Source organism: Athene cunicularia, assembly GCF_003259725.1.
Source record: "Athene cunicularia isolate RWA chromosome 2 unlocalized genomic scaffold, athCun1 chr2_part1, whole genome shotgun sequence".
In the NCBI taxonomy this organism is placed as follows: Eukaryota; Metazoa; Chordata; class Aves; order Strigiformes; family Strigidae; genus Athene; species Athene cunicularia.
In genome coordinates, this window is record NW_020799095.1 from 36025534 (window position 1) to 36046546 (window position 21013).

General features: G+C 35.2%; 1 protein-coding gene across 2 annotated transcripts in view; it reads left to right on the forward strand.

The window, feature by feature from the left end:
* Positions 1-1646: 1646 nt before the first annotated feature.
* Positions 1647-21013, forward strand: part of WAC (WW domain containing adaptor with coiled-coil) — a 61168-nt gene continuing 41801 nt past the window's right edge. For both annotated transcript variants that reach the window (XM_026842270.1, XM_026842271.1), the window contains exon 1: positions 1647-1839. In XM_026842270.1, coding sequence (XP_026698071.1) covers positions 1701-1839 — 139 coding nt within the window. In that variant the 5' untranslated portion in view covers positions 1647-1700. The remainder of the gene's footprint in view (positions 1840-21013) is intronic.

A 21013-nucleotide genomic window follows, 5' to 3' on the forward strand; every position in this document is an offset into this window, starting at 1 on the left:
GCATATTAGCAATATGCAAATATCCGTAATACCATCACATTTCACCTATATTCTAACACCTACCTTCAATTCATACTGACAGAAAGATTCAGTAAGACAAAGTTGATAAACTCCTGCTCCCATGTGCTCAGTTTTGGTTTACTACATACAATACACAGGATTTAACAAAATGTTGGTTGCTTCAAATATATTTTTAAAAGCTGTAACTGGGGCCAAACTAACCTAACACCACAAAAAAAAACCCCAAACAAACCACCTTTAAAAATTCACTTCTTATTTCCATGGAATTCTAAAAATGTTCATCTTTTAAAATTAGTAATTTCCCTCAGACTGTTGAAGGCTAACTTCCTTTTCCCAGTCTAGCAACATATTATGTGCAAAGGACCACTTTCAGATCAGAATAAACGAAATTTCCACTGTGTTAACAGCTTGGGGAAGGAGAAGGTACAGAGGGATAGTGTTCCTTCCACTTAGAAAACGACAAATAATTCATCTTCCTTCATTGTCACGATATACATCCATGCTTCAGGTCATTCCCCAACTATTAAATCCAGCTGGACACTGTGAGAACTTCAGAATGTCTTTCCTATCTTAAAAACAAAAGGCATCTTGTTCTTCCCCCACCCCCCTCCCCAAGTTCTTTCTTCTCCCCAAAACTGCTGCTGTGTTCTGTAACCTGAGCAGGGCATGGTTTTAGACCCTGAATAACTGGGGTTGCCAGTAAGGCTTAATTTCTGCAGTTGCCATCTGCTAGGCATGTTCAGAAATCATCAAATCCTTAAGTTGCTGACAGTAAGCTTAATTTCTGTAAGGTAGTTACTGTATTCCTTTGCTGTCTCTACTGAAAAAAAAACAGTTCTCAGGGTATGTATCTGAGGAATGCCTTATATTGTGATACTGCTCTCCTTAGGGCACAGAATTGAACTGTTTTATTACATTTCTGTGTGTTTGTATCACTCTGAAGTGTAATCTGACAGTCCAAGGCAGCTGTCGGTGACAGTTCATGCGAATGTAAACACTTGCCACTTAGGAGCTCACACTGCAAAATCAGGCAGGTCAAAGTGAGGCTGAACATGTGATTTTTTTGGTAAAAACTTCAAAATGTATTGTCACATGTTTTGGGCCCCCCGAATTCTAGAGTTTTTTTTAATTACATCTGCTACAGGGTTGCTTATACTGAAAAAAAACCAGTGAAGTTCAAGGTAGTGGTGAAAATGAGGGACCTTGACTACAGTATGGAGGACATATTAAAAGTTTACACTGACTCTAAACTACTGTTTATATTCTTAATACCGGTTGGAGACTTGTGCTTTTCCCAAAAGTGCAGAAGTGCTGTGGCCCATTTGCTACTGACAGCGTATAGTCCTTCACTGAAAAGATAAATTAGGATTTTCTTAACAGCAAGTATTATGTTGGATGTAATGGGAGGAAAAAATGGTTTGAGTTCTAATTACAGAACTTGTTGCTTTAATGTAGGTAATTAAAATTAGAAAGACTAATGCTGATTTTTTTTTTAAATAGGAAATGAAAATTAATTAACTTTAAAAAGTGTTTTGAAAAGAGATCTATAATTTAGAAATAACATTTAAACGTTAATTCTGTAACTTCAATGTAAATGCCTATTTTCTTGTGATCTGTTACAGGCTCTTAAGTACTCATCCAAGAGTCACCCCAGTGGTGGTGATCACCGTCATGACAAGATGCGAGACACCACAGATCCTTCACCACCAAATAAAATGTTGCGGCGCTCTGATAGCCCTGAAAACAAATATGGTGACAACACAGGGCACAGTAAAGCAAAAAGTGTGCATACTCACAGAGTTAGAGAGAGGGATGGTGGTGAGTTATCTTTAATTAACCTTTATTTAAGCAATTACTAATTTCTCATAAATTTTAAAATTTAGCTAGTATCGCTCAGGTGATGAGTGCGTTACACTAAACATGCCTCGTACCGTGCTTGGAAGACTGCAGTGAGAGCAAAGTGCAAGTTTCATTGGAAGCAATCATTTAGTCATTGAAACCCTTATTAATTTTCTTATTTTTACAGGTATGGTGGTTTTTCTTACAACCACAAAGATAGACTTTTTTTAAACTGGTATGTCTCTCTTACTTTAGACATACTGCAACATTTGATAACATGAAATACTATTCTGGATTTTTCACTAACAAGAAATATTAGCTGTTTTAGAGACCTTTTTTTTAACTAACTCTGTGTTGTGTGTGCTATACTGTATAGTTATAGTTATGTGCTTCATAGACTGAACCCCATAAGAAATGCAAAAAAAGCTTCCTCGTATTTAGCTGCTGTGTAGAACTCTTAACAGTCAGAAAATGATAATCAAAGGTAGCACTTACTAGAGCCTTTCTTGACAGGAGCTTAGAGAAGAATGTTCACAGTCAAGTCAGCTTCCTGTGTTTTTACAGGATATTATAGACAGTAGTAATATCCCTAATATTTTTAACTGATACTGTTTTCTATCCCTGCTTCCTAGAAAAAAGGAAAAAGTAGGGTTTTCAATTTAATGAAAAATAGTAACAGTTGCAGTTTAGAAAATCCTGTTACTGACTTCATTTGGAAGCATATTTTCTGTTTTGTAAGTACTGTATTTAGTCTTTGTACTGAGTTATGAAGTATTTAAGTAGAGAACTTAGAGCTTTAAATCAGTGCTTCTTTGATCTCTATAAAGTTAACAACTTGTGATGTACAGATATATTTAATGCTGCACTATTTTAACTTGTTATAACAGTTAAAGTAAAATCAAATGTCTGTAAGTACCTTTTAGGAAATACTAGTTCCACATCACAAGTATGTTTATGCTACCTGAGTGTTCTTACAGTTGCTATTTGTTTTTCCTTCTTCAGATTAATACAGAGGCTTTGTAGACCACTGGTAATGTGATATCATTGTGTAGACTGGTTATAAAAACATGCTACTTTTTTTAGTACGCTGATTTTCATTATTTTTGATCATACTTGAAAGTGTAGTAGTCTCAGAATGAAATGCATGTGCAAGACCAGTAGGCTGCTATTCTGTGCTACTTTTCAGGACACAAAGGTGTCTTCTCACTTCCTGTTCACCTGTCCAAAGATACTCGTCCTACATACTCATGCAGTTTGTCTTAGTTTTGCTAAAATCAGTAATTCTTTCTGCTTCAGTGGAGTGACAGTGGAGTTATGCGTATATGAAAAGATCTGGAGGGTGAGGCTCTATACAAGAAGCATATTAGCTTATTTGTGTGTTGGAATTGTTTTTAAGATAGGAAAGACATTCTGAAGTTCTCACAGTGTCCAGCTGGATTTAATAGTTGGGGAATGACCTGAAGCATGGATGTATATCGTGACAATGAAGGAAGATGAATTATTTGTCGTTTTCTAAGTGGAAGGAACACTATCCCTCTGTACCTTCTCCTTCCCCAAGCTGTTAACACAGTGGAAATTTCGTTTATTCTGATCTGAAAGTGGTCCTTTGCACATAATATGTTGCTAGACTGGGAAAAGGAAGTTAGCCTTCAACAGTCTGAGGGAAATTACTAATTTTAAAAGATGAACATTTTTAGAATTCCATGGAAATAAGAAGTGAATTTTTAAAGGTGGTTTGTTTGGGGTTTTTTTTTGTGGTGTTAGGTTAGTTTGGCCCCAGTTACAGCTTTTAAAAATATATTTGAAGCAACCAACATTTTGTTAAATCCTGTGTATTGTATGTAGTAAACCAAAACTGAGCACATGGGAGCAGGAGTTTATCAACTTTGTCTTACTGAATCTTTCTGTCAGTATGAATTGAAGGTAGGTGTTAGAATATAGGTGAAATGTGATGGTATTACGGATATTTGCATATTGCTAATATGCAGAAGATGAACTGATAATCTACCATGTTCTCTGTTTATTGAATTACACTGTGGTACTGGTTTATTGATACAGTATCCCCTTAGTTTTGCAATTACAAATGTACAGTAGAAAAAAGAAAAAAAGGCATTTTAAAAAATGCTAAAATTTTTCATTGAAGTCCTAATACGACTGAAGAGTACTAACTGGCTTTCATGCTACTGTAGTTGGGGGGGGGGGGGAAGTGGGTTTTTTTTGGTAATTGCTGTGCATTTCTTTATTTTAAAATCAGTGGTGCTTAATTTGGAACTACTGCAAAGATGTTACTGCCTTCCTATGATCTAGCCGAACTTAACAAAACAAACCTCATTGAAAAATCTCTAGTATTTATTTTCCCAAATGACATTAAAGTCCCAAACAAACAATCTCTTTTTCTCTCATCCTTTAGAAAACAAAACAGAACAGAAATATGGAGTATCATTGCTGAACTTAAAGCTGAATTAACCTGATCTCTCCCTTTCAAGTCAATGTTTGAAAAGTCACTCTTACATATCTCTTAGCGATTTTTACTCCAAAGTGAAATGGGAAGATTCACTGGTGTAGCATGCTGATACTTGGGACTCAGTCATAACTGGTTCACTTTTTCATGGTAAAGACAACTGGCTAAATGTCATTTAAAGATAAGTATATACATATAAAATGCAAGAGCTATAATTAAATTGATTGAAAATGAATAACACAGAAATGATAGAACCTCCCTCTGTGAATATCTTTGGTACCTGTTTAAAGGGATTTGTTGTTTAAGCTTATTTTTGTAATATTCATGGCAGAATCTTTTGTGTTTGTAGAACTGTAATCCATGGTAAGAAATTCAATTGCTTTCAATTAAGGTTTTAAAATGTGTTCTATGGGTAAGCCCTCCATACTGATACAGTGCAAACAAAGCGTTTTTCAAAGTTGCTTACTTTGTGATTTCTGTGGAAAGAGACTACGTAGAGATCATTCCTCTGGAGAGAGACTTCCAAGTTTACCTAACTAACCAAGTTTACTAAACATCATAGAGTACTTTTCAAATTTTTGTCAGGTCCCTGGTTTCCAAAGAGTACTTGTACATCCAGCATAATAAAAACTGCAGTGACTTTGTTCTTACTTTCAGCTCCTTGTGCATGGGGACATTGTCTATGTATGCAAGTGTTTAAAACATAATGAACAGCTACCCCCCTCAATGCATCTCTTATTTCTAGGTCAGCTGCTATAGGCAAGTGGGGAGTTTGAAGAGATTACGGGGTTTTATGAGACCAACTCAAGGGTGAAGTTCCTTAACAGTAACAAATAGGGACTTAAAGCTAGCATTGTTTACAGGGAATAGAACTATGAAGGACCTTGGGGATGTGGAAGTGTTTCAACTGAAGAAAAAGGGAAGTACAAAGGTTTGAGGTTCTTACGCTTGAGGATGGACAGACTGAAAGCGTAGATGATCCTTGTAGGTCTTTTTAAATGCATAAATGAGGTGATATTGGTGTACGGGAAAGAATACAAAGAGGTCGGGTAAGTAGGGTAGCTTTGGGAGTGCTGTAAGGGAGATATATATATTATTTAGGAGTAAAAATAGAAAGATGCAACCTTTTAGTAAAAAAGGGAGAAGGATGTTTCTTTGTACTTTAGTGTATGGAGCAGAGTAACTGACTAAGATACATAGTAGAACTTTGTGAAAAAAAGTTCAGTTAAGCAGGTGTATGCAGTTGTTTCTTACTGTGAAGAAAATACAGAGTGTTTTGCTGCGTTTATGTTTAAGAGACTTTGAAAATGTATGTTTGCTTCATGCCATGATCTTACTGAATTGTTGAAAATAACAAATGGAGAGCATTAATATACACTGCATGAAATCTCTTGCTAGATTGTGTTCTCTGTAGGCTATTTTTATGAAATTTGATTATAACTAGTGATATTTAAATTCCAAAATAATACAACTTTTGTGAATGTTTCTTTTGCATCTTTTTTTTTTTTTTTAAATTGGCAATTAAGAATACTGTCAATGACCACTGCTATTGACTGTAATACAGTTCTAAGATGCAAAATCCTACTGCTGTTAGAGACTGAATGGAATATTTTAAGGCATGAGTTCCTAGTTTTATCGAAGCAGTGGTGGGAGCTTCTGTCATGAAGTGTTGTCTTGCTTTGTTTCCAGTGGTTCCTGAAGGAGTTCAGAGTCCTCATAGCAAAGTGACAGTGAACAGCTGGAAAGAGAGTGCTAGCTTTTCTTTCATGTCTTAGCAACCCTCGCAGTAGAGAAGGACAGGAGGCTAACTGCTGATTAAATTAGCATGATCATTGACCAGCAGTCAGAAATAAATGGGGGGTCCAAGAGAGTGGAAGCTGCCCGAGCAATGTCCATTGGAAAGAGGAAATTGCAGAGTAGGTGGAAAGAGGGTAGTCTGAGAGTAATGAAGCACATCAAAGGGTTGAGGAAGAAGTTGGAATAGATTCTATTTAGTTAGTATTAGCTGCTGTTAATATTCAAGTAATTATTCCTTACTATGAAAACTGTTTCCTCACTGTAACTGTATGATCAAAGCTGGGATAAGAGAAGTCTATGATCACAAATGAGAGTAGGCTCTTCATGAAACATGCTTTGAACACACCACACACACACGCACTCCCCTGACATCCAAGTGCAAAATACGTGATTCACTCCCCTGTTCCTTGAACCTTGGCTGTTTGGATGGGTCTAAAGGAGGTGGAGTTTGGTTTGTTTGTGTTTTAAGGTAAATACAATTGCTTCCAGTATCATTTACTTACCTCTTAGAAGCTTTTCTCTGGATTAAAACAAAAAATGAAAGATGGAAAAGTAGATTTCTATGGTTTTCTACTTTTGTTAAAAGCTTGCTTTCAGGCCTTACTAATGCTAGTACCTTAGCTGAGGGGCGTTGTTAATTTTAAGTTTGATTTAAAAGTTTAGTAGTTTTAGATAGAAAATAGCTTTACATTTACTCAATATATTTGGCAGTGTTTCTGAAATGAGTTTTTGCTGGATCAGTTGTATAACCATTTTTTTTATATTACTCTGCTGTGAGGATCTCTAATAGAAAAGAAATTGGGAAGTATGTGATCATAGAATCCCAGTAAAGGATATAACTTGTGTATGTACTGTTTAAATTTTGAGGCTTAGAATGTTAATGTTCAGAATTGTTTTTGAAAAGTGGCTGCAAAGCTTGGTTTTAAAAAGCATAGGACAGAAGAAAACCTGATTTGATATTACTGATATTAAGAAAGAATTGTGGTATTAATATGATCATGTTAAATGCTAAGTCTTTATGCATTTAGGTGGGTGGAATTCTTTGTGTTTCTTTTCATGAAACTCAAGTATCTGATGTAGGTTGTGAGAGTAAAGATGTATTCATGGGAGACTTTATCTGAAGTGGAAGCTGCAGCAAATGGCAATAAGCAGTGCTGTTTGTTTGTAACCTATTGCTACAGCCACTTCCCAAAATACATTGCTGTTAGAACTTTTGACATTGAGAACTTCCAATTTCACTTACTACTCTTACTTTTTTCTGTTTGCCAGTGTATAAAATACACATTTGTAAATAGGTCCTCTGACAGTTTCCTCTTAAGACTGATCTGTTAAAGGAAATGTGTATCTTTAAGTGTTACAAGAACTCATAAACTTAGCTTTTGGATTGTAAGTATATAATGTTCAAGTCAGTCTAATAGCTAGACCTGGTAAGCTGTGTTATGTAAGTTTATTTTATGTTTTGGAAAAGGGAAAATACTGACTATATACAAGATTTGTTAAATTTGCTTATCTTTGGTACACAAGCTAATCATAAGAGAATGATTTTTATTTAGCATTATGCTTTCTTAACATATGCTTCTAGCCCCAGACTTTGCAGAAATGGAATGTGCATCTTATTAAACATACTTTTGGGTTGCTTTTCTGAAGGTGAAAAGCAATGAAGACTCAGTTTCTGATGAGCTGATGACTGCTAGGTGCTAGTTTTTTTTTTTTTTTTTTACTGGGATTGCTCTGTTCTTTAATGGCCCCCGATTAAGGTTAGTTCCTTAACCATTCTTTGGGACACAGCTGCTTTCTAAAAAGAGAATCATTGTTTATTGACCACTTACATTTGTTTTCCCTGCTGTTTCTACCTCTTCTATATGAAGTACTGAGTAAGCCAAGTATCATTAATACTGTGCAGAACTTGGAAGAGAAGGCTCTGCCTCTGTTTTCATTGAGTGAGGAGATGATGCTGAAATAACTTTGCTGTGGAAAACAGTAATTTAATGGCACCAACTTGCAGTGTTAACTACGTTTGTTTATGAAGTCAGGCTTTTATACAATTTCATAGGCAGTTCCAGGGGAAAACCTGTCAATGTACAGAGAAATTGTTCCTCATAGAGTTCTTCAGTAAGGAAGAAAATTGTACTGGCAGTGAAAGGCAGTTCTCAACACTGATGCTTCTAAGCTTATGCTTTGTCAGTAGTTTGTTTTAGTGTAAAAATGAATGTAGTGCTTGTAAAGAGAGAAGCATTTCTTTATATTGAGTAAGACTGTTATCATCTTAATATTTTCTCTTGGATTATGAAGTGTCACCAAACTTTGTTGTACTTGACTGTAGGTGTTCGCTGCTGTAACTTCAGTATTAGAAGATTCTGTTTCCTTTCTTGAAGACCTTAAACAGACTTCCTAGATTTAACAATAAAACTACCCTAGAAAAAGCATGTAAGTTGACTAGCTGTTCTGTTATCCCAATAATATTTTGCTAGTATTAAAAGAATGCTGTTTAGTTCTGGGCTTCTTTTACTTGTTTTACACATTTTATGCAGGTTTACTTTTTTACTAAAGTAGTGTGGTTTTCCATTTGAAAGCACTAGCCTAATTATACAGGGAATTCATGTCTAGCTTTTGACATGAACCTGTATCCCTTCAGGATCTGTAACCTCTATCCCTTCAGTACTACTGCTAAAAAATACTAACAATTGTGGCTTACCAAATTTTTTCTGAATATTTTGTCCCGTTTCTGAAATCGGAGCTTTCTGCCTGGAGTTGTATGCACAGGGGGTAATTTTGGAATTGTACTGTAGGCTAAAACTTTTATTTATTGAAATTTTTGTTGGAAGTATTTCTTTGTGCAACAGTATTTTGAAACTCATTCATATGTAGTAAGTGGAAAGTGCATGGTAATGAATATATAGGGAATAAAATTGCATCAATTTCTGAAGTGTAAGCTTCTAACATAAATTGCTGATCCTGTAAATTTTAAACACTTTCTGAATTATTCAGAGACATCTCTTGAAGCTGACACTTAACCTGTTTTACTGATGCAAAAAGTTTTTTCTCAGACCTTCAACAGCAAAAAACCCCATGAACAGTGAAGTAGCCTGGAATTATCCTACATATGCTTTTGCCATCCCTCCTTTTCCTCTTGAGCAGTGTTTAATTTTTCTTCCTACTTGGAAACTTGCAAAGCAAGATGCATGTTTTAAGGCACACATTGTACTTGCCTGCTGACTAGAAGTAGACTCCTGAAGCAGTGTTCAAGAACAATGTCCAGTTGGAAAGTCTGTCCTCACAAGTTACTGGAAAGAGAAATAAATTTTCAAGCAGATGACTGACGAGACTTGCTATTGACTCTTTTTATGAGATAAGTTAAGAGATGTCTGGTAAGCTTATGTGGCCTTGACTTAATGTTTCCATGTATGCAGCAATGTTATATTGTGTTTGAAATGAATGGAAAAAGAGGCCTAAAGACCTTTGTTGATTAGGCCCCGTAGTACTTTGGGATAATCATTCTGTTCCTTACTGTAACTACTGTAATGAGAAGAGCTGCAAAGGAACTGTATGTCAAAGTTTAAGGTGGTAGTTTTTTCTGCCCCAGTTTTAAAATATAACTTATTTTGTTTTTACAGCAGAGGTATGATAAAAACGTTAATATCCTGCTTTTGTCATCATTAAAAAAAGAGATGTAATGCAGTATTGAGGTGTTTCATGACAAGGGCAAGGCAGTCAGAAATACGAACAATTAGTTTCCAGAGCTAAATTCCCAGTGTTTGAGGGGCAGTAAGAATCTTTAGGAGGTCTTTTATTCTGTCTAAACTTTTATCATTAATTTTCTGATACATGTCACCTAACTTCTTTGACCTGCTATCTTGCACAGACATGAAATAGGTGATTCTTAGCCACTGAGTGAAATATTTTGAGATCTTCAACTAAGAAAACATTGTTTAGATTGTATGTTTTACAGATCAAAAACTGGCAACTGATTGATCCCAAAAATATAGAACTTGTGATCATCAAATAAGCTGATTTTGGGATTTTTTTTTAATGTGCATGGATTTTTATCTACAAGGAAGAAATGGTAGGATCATTCATACACTATCAGTAATTTGAGACAATGGCAAATAAGAAAAGCTGTTCACCAGTACAGAGGTAGTTGAGTTATGCAAAAATGAACATGCTAATTGATGTACAGGAACATGTAGAAGTGGTCCGCTGTGTAAAAAGTTACAGGAAGGAAATTACAGGAAGGCGTGTAAGACTTTACAGAAAGGGATGACTCTTAAAACAGACATGAAACTCATACACAATTAAGAGCGTAAATATTGAGTGTGGTGTTAGCCAGAAAGAATAGATGATCAGAGGAATATCAAGTAGGACTAGAGAGATTATCTCTTGGTGCTAATGTGACAGCTACTGGAGTGTGGTCTCTGTTTTGATTCTCACAGTTCAGAAAGTATGCAAAACTGTAGATTTTCAGAGGAAAGGCAAGAAAATGACTGCAGTTGAAACTTGTGCATTAGAAGGGAGAGGCTTGGACATCTTTTGGTATAGTTACAAAGAAAACATTAAGAGTTCAGTATACTTATAATCGCAGGGAAAAGAAACAGCATGTATACAGGTTCTGAATGTTGCAAACAAAGGTGCAAGATCCAATTACCTTAACCTAAATATTCAGAAAATAGAAATTTGGCTCCATTTTTAATGTTGCTAGTAGAAATTGGAGTGAATTACTGTGATGATTTTTGCAGGGGTGGAAATTTTGAAACTAGATCACGTAAAGATAGTTTTTTAAGGTTTGCTTCATGCAGAAAGTTTGACTAGCTGATCAGAGGTCCGCTGATAAAACTAATATGAGTATTTCTAGTTTAATTGTTGTAGATTAGTGGACTTCAGATTGAAAGGGATTAAAAATTGTTAATTTTTAAGTAGCATTCCTGTGATAACTTTCTTCTTCCCCAAGTGTTCAATCTTGGCTCACAGCACGTGAAGATTATGAACCTGTGAATATGTTTTCTGTTTCATTGATGGATCTATTGGCAGTAGAATTTAGTATTTGCAGGTGCTTGCTGCACTGGTACAGTTCTGTTTTGTGTGCTTTATCAGTGTATACTTTTTTTTTTTTTTTAGGAGCAGCTATCCTAAAACCTCTTTTTAGGATTGAATGAAATCTAGATGATGTGATCTCTGAAATTTCTTACAATCTGAATTGTTCAAAATTTATTGTGTTTCAAGTACAGTTTATACTGAACTTAGTATGTAGATTATATTTCTTCAGAGATGATTGCATACTTCATTTCAACGTAGGATTTTGTCTTTTTCCCAAATGATGTATATGTTTACCAGATTGGATTTGTTTGCTGTAGTTTGATAGTTGGCCTTAACTACACAGCTTCATCTAGTTGGACAGTATTTTGAGTATCTTAAAATTTCTTTGCTGTCTTTTATTTACAGAATTTGCATATGACAGAATGTAATTTTCTTCTTAATTTTCTTGTTTTCTTTGCTAGAAGAACGTGTTACAGAAAGGATGACATGCTTGTCTCACGTGCTTTTTAATGTGATTTATAAGGCCTTTCTCTTCCTCCCTTACCACTTCCCAGCATACATCTGATTTCAAAGTTAAATTTGTGAATAGAAAGTTGGATAGTAATTGATAGTTTCTGTATATAAAGATTTTTCTTTGGGACAGAGAAATGCTGTACTCCTTAAATTCATCATGTGTAGATGATGTTTATGCAGGGTAACATGAAGTGGATTTTGAGAATAATGAAGCTAAAATTATGGGGTTTTTTCCCCTCCCTCAGTAGTATGGAGTTACATTTAAAAGCTGGTTTAGGTTTATCAAATTCTCTTCTTTCCATTTCCACATCTTATTACACTTAAGGTTTTAGTTTAAGTGCATTGAGAATTAAAACAGATTTAGAATCTGTTGTCTGAATTCTGATACAGAAGTTTTCACTCAACAGGAATTATTATTGTATCTTGCAGAACTTCTTGAAGAGCTGTGTTATAGGCAGAAAGAACTTGTAACATTTATTAAATAAAGCTTTCCTTTAACTAGTCAACAACCTTTGCCAGGACAGCTTTCAAATATATAAGATAATAAAGTCAAGCTACACAATGACTTAAACCAGATGAAACTGTAGCCTTTTTTTTTTCTTGCCTCCATATGAAGTCTGCTGACCTATATGGATATTTTTCTTGTAATTCATTTGGACCATAAAGGAAGCAGAGAGGCTAACTGTACATAGGGCAAGGGCTTGACAGTGACATCCGTTTCCTTGCTATGCATCTTTCTGGTTCCTGTCCGTAGCTTTGAATGTGAGAAACAGATCTGGGCTTAGAGACTAAGATGGCTACAGGGTGAGATGAGAAGTAGGATAAACTAGGTTACTTCTGCTTATATAAAGATTAAACCTGTTTTATTTAAATCTTAAATAAGCCAATATTGAATGGAAGTCAGTCACAGATCTGTTTTGCAGTAATTTTACTAACATTCTGAATAATAATAAACAAAACCTGATCATGGTTGAACTAGTATAGCTTCTTACTGGGGAGAAGATATAAAGGATTTTAAAAGAAATTTGTAATATTACATTTTCCTATTTTTAAAATATTTGTGGTGTCTTTTAAAAATGCAAAAAATCTGTTTGTTATGAAATGTTATGGAAATATTGTGTCATTTTTAATGTTTATATTGGTTAGAAAGTGTTAGCTGCATGTGTTTGATCAGTTCATACCTTCTCTGGTTTTAGGAGGCAGTGATTGAAAGCATATGATATTGTGGCTCAGGAAATTCCTACTATAAAATCAGTGTGGGTTATTGGCTTTGGTTGGGTTTTTTGTGTGTGTGTTTTTGTTGGGATTTTATTGTGGGTCCAGTTAACTTGATAATCTGAAAGTCCCTTTTACCATTTTCTTTCTTTTAGGGAGTTGACATAGCTACTCAAAGTGTAAACGAAAAGGGCTCATCTGTGCCTCTTAATGAGCAGGTGATTAAAACCCCAAATGCTGCCCTGTTTATCTGGGGAAGACTAGAGCTTGGAAGCACATCTTCTTTTACATGTGTGTAGAGCTCAGCTAATAGAAGTTCCCACCTAGTAGATCCTGAAAGGGGAATGATGTAGAATCACTTGAATAAATTAATAGGAAGAAAGTGTATTTAACTGTGTCATCTTTGTACGTGATTTTTTAAATCCCAAATACCATGCATCTACTACTACTGTCTATCTTCCCTTGAAGAGTGTACCTCAAAACTGGCACTGTCATGACTCTGTACAGTTGTTTTGTGTGAGAAGCTGCCTAGCAGAAGAAAGCTTGTGAAATTATAAACTCTGAACATGCAGATTTCTGCACAAACAAAATGCAATCAGCTAATACTTAAATATATTTGTTAAAATGTACTTTTGCAAAAACTTGAATAATTTCTGGCCTGTTTAGTGAAGTGAGAGCTTCAAATTTATTCTCTTAACTGTACCTAAAGATTTGAGAAGATTACAGTGAGATTGGATTTGATAGTAGTGCTCTTTAATTTGCTTATTCCAGGAATCTGAAGATCAGCCTTTTTATTAAAAGAAAACATAATATGAAAAAGTATCCATAGTAATGGGCATGTTACTATTAGACTTTACTAGAATCAAACTTCAGTTATTGTGTTAAATTTCCAATATCGGTGCTTCCTTAGGGAAGAGACCTCAGCATGGTTAAACTTTTCAAAAAATTCCTCCTGCCCCTTTTTCAAATCTGTTATATGTGTTGCTGTAAGAATTTCAGTATCGCTAGTAGGATTATTTTTTTAAGATTTTTTTAAAGAAAAACTTTCTGTATTTCACCGTATTATCATAGAAATCTGCTACATTTAGGCATGTTGGGCTTTCTGAAAATACTTTTAAGATGCAATATTTACAGCTCCATCCCAGTTACACAGATTAGTTCTCCCTTGGTTTCCTAGATTTCTTAAATATCATGCTGGTTTATGTCCTACAAAGCAGCACTCTTTGTCAGTGCTTTCCCAGGTAGATTTGTTACTGAGTTTGTTAGAGTAACAGTTATAAATCATTTGTTTCTATCAGTAGCAAGAATGGGGAAAGGGAAATTAGGATCTGCCCTGCTGGTCTCATTTATTTTGTTTCAAACATACCTATTCACTCCCAAATGTGGAAAAAACCCCAGTACTTTTTTAGTTAAGGCATATAATTATAGATAAGGCACACTTGTGCATAAACTCTTCTGTAAAAATTAGGAAATGTTACCTATTTTTTTTCTGCTGTGTTTATTTCACATAGTTATGTTCTTCTGGATGATGGTGTGTTCATGTCAGGTGTCCCCCTTGAATAACATCAGTGGGAATTCAGATCTCTTCTAGTTTAAGTAGTTTGAGTAGTTATCTCATGCAGACACCTGCCACTGACAGGTTAACATACACTTAATTTTCAAAAACACTCATTCCTTTTGAAATAATACTATTTCTGCTTGATTTAATATGAGAATTAATATGATCCTCTTCACATTCAAGTAATGTAAAGCTCACGTCTTTTGCTGGCAAAACTCTGCCTATGCTAATGTTTTCAGTCTCTGTATAGTCCTTTGGAGAGTGTTTACTTAACTAGGGAAATAAAATGAGTCACTCAGGCAACCAGTCAGTTGTAAAATAGATGTTCAGTTTGTAAACATAACTTTAGCTTTTGTGGAGGGGCATATTTTCCACTAGTAAGGAAATTCTAGGAAAGACCAGTTGAATTTTAAGTAAGTATTTAAGAGTTGTTTAATGGGAAGAGGGAGGAATTGTTGCCTGTTGTGCTTTAGATATTTGAAACCCCTATTGCATAATAACCTTTTAGTTTAATAAGCTGAGCTAGACATCCAGCCTGAAACTATGGCTGTCAGCCCATCGTATTAAAACCACAACACTAGATGGATAGATGGATAGATGGATAGATGGATAGATGGATAGATGGATGGATGGATGGATGGATGGATGGATGGATGGATGGATAGATAAAAAATTCTTAGGTCTATGCTTGCTTGCCATTTCCCCTTCTACCCCAAGCCCTGGGCCAGCTTTTTTTTTTTTTTTTTTCATGAAGAACTTCTGTATGGCAGAAATTGATTTGATTTGGGTTTTTTCTGAATGTTATTAGCATTTCTTTTCAGAAACAATTCCCAGTTGAAGATTAAATAACCTAAAATGAAAATCTGTATACTAGTTGCATATCTATACTGTAACAAATGTATGTGTAGCATAGGATGTCCTGGACTGAAAGAAAGAGTAGTTTGTGTGAGCCTAATCGTTTCAGAGGTTATCATGTAAAAGACTATTGTGCAATTACTGCTTCTAATACTAAATATTTTAAAGTTAGCTTGCTCATTTGTGATGAGTTACTAACAAATTCATGGATATTGCTGTAGTCTTAGAAGAGAAGCAAAGTTCTCTCCAACTGGCAAATATTAATAGTGTTTAAGGAGTGATCTTGTATTGGAGTTAGGTTCTTGTCCGATAGGGTTATTGAGTAACTGGAGAATGATTAAGGGTTTCTCATGTTAGCTTACAAAATAAAAAGAGGAAAAAAAAGTCAAAATTCTGCATGTCTTTGGAAGGTAGTCAGATTTGATGTATCTTGAGATACGAATTTGAGATAATTTGACTCGCAGTTAGTATTTTTAAGACACGTTTAAGAAGGGAGATATACAGTGTCTTTTGTTCTTGCCGCTTTAATGTGGTTAAGCATTAATTCTGTCACAGCCTTTTTATTAAGGATATAAGTGTGATAGTTACATCTGTGACTAATCTTTTTGCAGGATTGCAGTACTGTATTGTAATAGGAACTCCTTTTTAAATTTTTCTACACCCCCATGTACTTGTAGAGTTGTTGCTTCTATGGTGCATGCTCAGTTGAAATAAAGGGAACTTTTAAGGTGGGATTAAGGGTACAAGCATTTGTCACTGCATAGCACTGTAGTGTTCAGAAAAAGCTGCTTCATTGTTAGTACTTTAAACTGAGTAATGGAAACTTTGCTGCAAGTTAATTTGTAAGTAATATTGTGTTAAAGGAATCTTCTGTTTGAAGTTCTTTGTCCCCAGGAAACTATCCCCAAAACACTAAAACTGAGAGTTGCTAAACAACATGGCCTCGTTCATATAATCTTATTTTTGCTTGGAGGATTTTGTCAGGGAGATTAACTTGTCATACCTTGCTTGATTGATTGGAGCTTCTGAGTGGGAGTACTAATTTGGTGCTGTTGATACGTAGAAGATGGAGTAGTCTGAGCTGTATTCTGGCCACTGCTTTTTTTTTGCTTTTTTTTTTTTTTCTCCTTTGTAAGCAGAAATTTGTTTTTCATGACCCCAACTTTATTCCTTTATTCAGACTTCTGTCAGTGATGACCAGTTTATGGTATCTCAGTCTTTCATAGTATTACTGTGCTGTTTGTAACCCTAAAACATTGGAAAACCCAGTTTTTAGAAAGTGTCTGCACTTTTAAGCAATTTCCATCTTGCATCACTGCGGTGTATGTTGTTAATCATCAACATTTCTTCCAGTGTCTTTGGTTTATGTGCTTTGGGAAGCTCCTTGAATGAAAAGTAAAAATTGTGGCACCACCCCACCCCCCCAGTGTTAAGGGCTTTGTTTATCCAGTTTTAGTAATGCTTAAGCCTAATATTCAGAAAACATTTGAGCATTTTTTAGTGTCTTGTGTTCTTTAGTTTTCCTTTTGTTTTGAGAGAAAAACTTTGTAAAATTGGAATAATTTACTGATATTTAATATGTATCAGTGGTTGCAGAAATAGAGATTCGAGATCTGTCAGAAGTGAAATTATTTTTTATTTTTGGTGATGTGCACTGATTATACCTTTACACACACTTATTTCTATTACAGCAAACAGTTTCTTCATCTTTGTGGTAACTGCTTATATATTATCAGGTGCTTAGTCATAAAGTTAGTTTCTACTTATGACCCAATTTAAAAACGTTAATATACTTTGTTTGACATAACCTGAAATCCCGTTTGCACCTTTCTTGTTCTATTGATGTAGTGTAGTTGTTATCTTTTGAGGAGGTATTAGACCAATACGAGGCATGAACCAGTGGCAGTCTTCTGCTCACTATTTTGAGTTGATCTGGATTGTGGCAGTATTGTTGTCTGAGGTAGGAGAGCATATTGTTGCAATGCTTTCATTACCAAACTCGAGTCTCTTAGTACTATGTTACAGTATGTTCATGGGAGGGGTGTTCATTTGGGTTCCATGATGTATTGCTGAGGAGGGCTTGAAAGGGGGAAATTCAGTCTGTTGCTCATATACTGTGCTGATCCATGCTGGAGTTAAGATAACACCATTATTTGTTTGTGGTAAGGATTCTGGCTGTTAGTTTAACGCTTTTCTGTGTCATAATTAAAAAGCCCCATTCTGTATGAAGCTCTTACTTGAGGACAGAAGAACCTATTGTGCACTCTTGCACTGTATTAGAGATGTAAATGTTTTCTGAGCTACAATCAAGAATGAAAGCATAGTTTGGCTTTATTCTCAACTACCTCTATTTTCTTTTTAGGGGAATGTCCCACTCAATACAAATGTGATAACATTAATAAGTGTTGCAAGAATAAAAATACTCTAAAATTGACTGTCATCAGTGATGCTGTAGCAGAGAGTTTGTTTATATTTAACACATTGGGATCTTCTGGAGCCATGAGCTAGACAGGAGTATAACTGTGTTGCTGAAGTTTGTAGTACTTTCTCATATTTTTCATGGGTAAAGTTGGTAACTGCTTTTTCAAGTCAGTTGATCTCCAGTTAAATAGGTGCCTTAGAGATGTTAAGCATTGTTGCAAGCATTTTTTTTAATTAGGTGACCTGAACCCAAAGGGAGGAAATAGCAAATGTAAAACTGAATAATTTGTTATCTACCTGCTGTTCTCAATTTCACATAAATCCAACTTGTAGATTTCAATATGTTTAAAAGTATCTACTTCAGTAACCTTCGGGTCTTATCAGAAGGGTTTTAGAAGCTGGTTGGAACTTAATTTAATTTAGGAGAAACAGGCAAAATCTTTCAAATGATACTGCTTACTGCTCATCACAAATAAAGAATAAACATTTTTACAGGTGACGGCAAAATTATTTGTGCAGTCTTGCTTATTTTTGGTTTAATGGTTGAGATATCAAGACAACTGCTAATATACTAGTTTTCTTCAAAGAATAAATTTGGCAGGGATTTGTCTAGAGTGCAGTGGGAATGCACGCTTCATTCTTTTTTGAAGGATATGACTTGGGACATTTAATCTTTCAGAAACTCAGTGGATTCAGTGGACCTTGTTCAGTGAACTTGATAATTTTCTAAGTTATGTTTAAGTTCAAATGTCTCACTGCTACTAGGAGGTACGTTGAGGGGAGGAAGAATACAACCCCAAAATTCTTTAGCTATTTTGCTGTAGCTGTGACAAGGGAAGGAGCAAAGTAGAAGGGGATAGTTGGTCAAAAATAAGTTTATATCTGTTCTGCTGATGAGTACAAACCAATCAATTTACACTGAAGTTCAACCCTAAAAACAGTGTGCCTGTTAGCTGCTGGAGTAGTAAATGCATGAATTGTTATGTGAGAAGTTGGGAGTTAAAATTTAATTTGAGCCATTTTAGTACTGTCCTTTGCTTTTCTTTTTGAGGTTCAGATAACTGGTTTTCTTTCCAGAGCAGTTTGTACTGTTTGCCCTAAAATTAAACTTCAGTTTCTGAAATAAATTGAGGCGATCTAATTAAAAATAATAATGTAAGCAGAAGACAGTAAAATAGCAAGCTACTGTTATATTATGCAGTAAGATAAAATTTGAAGCTAATCTTTTTCATTTTAATGATCAGTAATATCTTGACATTCTTTAGAGTATTTCATTAATACTTGTAAAACAAGATGAGTCCTTGATTTTCATTGATTTACTGTTCCTGGCATTTTCCTTCTTGAGGTGTCATTTTCTTACTACTATTTTAGAATAAACATTCTGTTATGAAGAAAACTGCATGCTTACAGTATCATTTTCATCCCTTATTGGTCACTTGTCCGACGTAACGTGTGTATGACTCTTGATCTGTTTATACTAACATTTTGGACTAAGTTCTGTGAAATTTTGTGTGAATGGTAACTTGGAGAAGATGAAAACTTCTTTAGATTGGGACAATTATCCTGTGAATCGAACATTACAAAACAGCACAGACTTTGCTGTCCTGGATAGGCAATATGGTAGGAGAGGAGAGCAGGAGAGAAAGTGAGTCTTTGTAAGCTTTTTTTGCTCAGTAGAGCTACTTGTTGACTGGTATAAAACATTTATTGGGAGGGGGGCACAATTAAGTATGTAATTGGGCAGTACAGTGATCAGGCTAGATTTTCTTCCTTTTGGCAGAGCACTGTGCATTCAACTTAGTATGTTATGAATTTCTGGAAGATGTTACTGTGCAGTTTGTGTATTCTCTGAGGCCATTGCTCTGATAGAAAAATTGCAAGTTTTTATGCTTTTAGTTGCCTATGGAAGGAAGCCATATTTTGTTTCAATACAGCAGGCCACATAAAAATGCAGTGAAGAAAAATGGTGTTTTGTCTTACTACTTTTACATGTGGCAAATAAAAATGGCCATGACAGGCCATTCAGTTACTGCTGAGATGTTTGGTATTGTGTTCTATTGTGTTACTTTTTTTCCTTCCATATGCAGAACTTCAGAAGGTGTTCTGCACAAAAGTTTGCACTGAAGTAACAAAGTTGTCAGTTGAAATACACTTCAGACATTTTACTTTAGGTTTATCCTAGATAAGTTTCTATCATTTTCACTGTTTAAACGAGTTTTAATTAGTTAATCCCATAAAATATCACTACCATAAAGTATCTTGCTGTTAAGTTTTCTCTCTTAACAAATAATCAGTGTCTGTCAATTGGGCAGTGTTTGTTCAGTTGAGGAAGTTCAGGTTCTAATATTGTCTCTAGTTTAATGAATTTGATTGCTATTAGCTAAGAGGTGGAACATGAAATCATAGAACAATATGTATGGAGTTGAAACAGGTAGAATGAACTTCCTAGCTTTCCTGCTGCCTAGTGTTTCTTTCCATATGCCTGGTTTCTGGATGCAGAAAAGACAATTATCCTAGAGCCTTTCCTGAATCCCTGTTCCTTCTGGAGGAAGTGAAGGGGCAGAATGCCTTTGAGTTCCAGTTACAGCACTCCTTATTGCTGGGGAGCACTTTTCATCCTTCCTGCCCAGCTGGTGAACATTGTAAATTTTGCTATTATCTTCACTGATGCTTTTTATTAGGGACAAAAGGATAGGTAGGATAATAACAAAGTATTTGTCTGACAGAAAAGGAAACATAAATGCTCTATGTTGGACTATATGCTATACTATGTGTAGAAATTTAACTGTTGTATAGTACAACACTATACTACTGCAACTACTGTAATTTTACTCTTTGTGCCCGGCTAAAATCTTGGGTGTGAATGGAGGTGTGTGAACTTGTTTACTGTCTAATTTCTCAGTGTACATTTGCTTGAAGAGGATGAAAAATAGGTTGGTTTGGGTTTTTCTTACTGGTTGCTGATCTGGATTGTAGATTATCTTTTGAAGATAACACTAATGTGTCTTAGTGTTCCGATTTGTGCATTTCAGTTGGAGAGTTTATGTTTATGATACTGTATAATATTATGAGTCAAAGAGTTAATTAGGCTAAGACACTTGGCTGCCAAAAGATGGTGTGGAATGCACAGTGATGTATTTGACTCTTCTAATCAAGTAGCATGAAAATTTGTTTTAGCTAGTTACAAATGGATGCTGTAGTTGCTAGTAAATGGATATAGGTTTTGGAAAGAGTTCAGCTTGTTTTTAAAAGATGGTGGGGGAGGAGGGAGAGAAATCAGTTGCTTTATTAGAGCAGTCTGA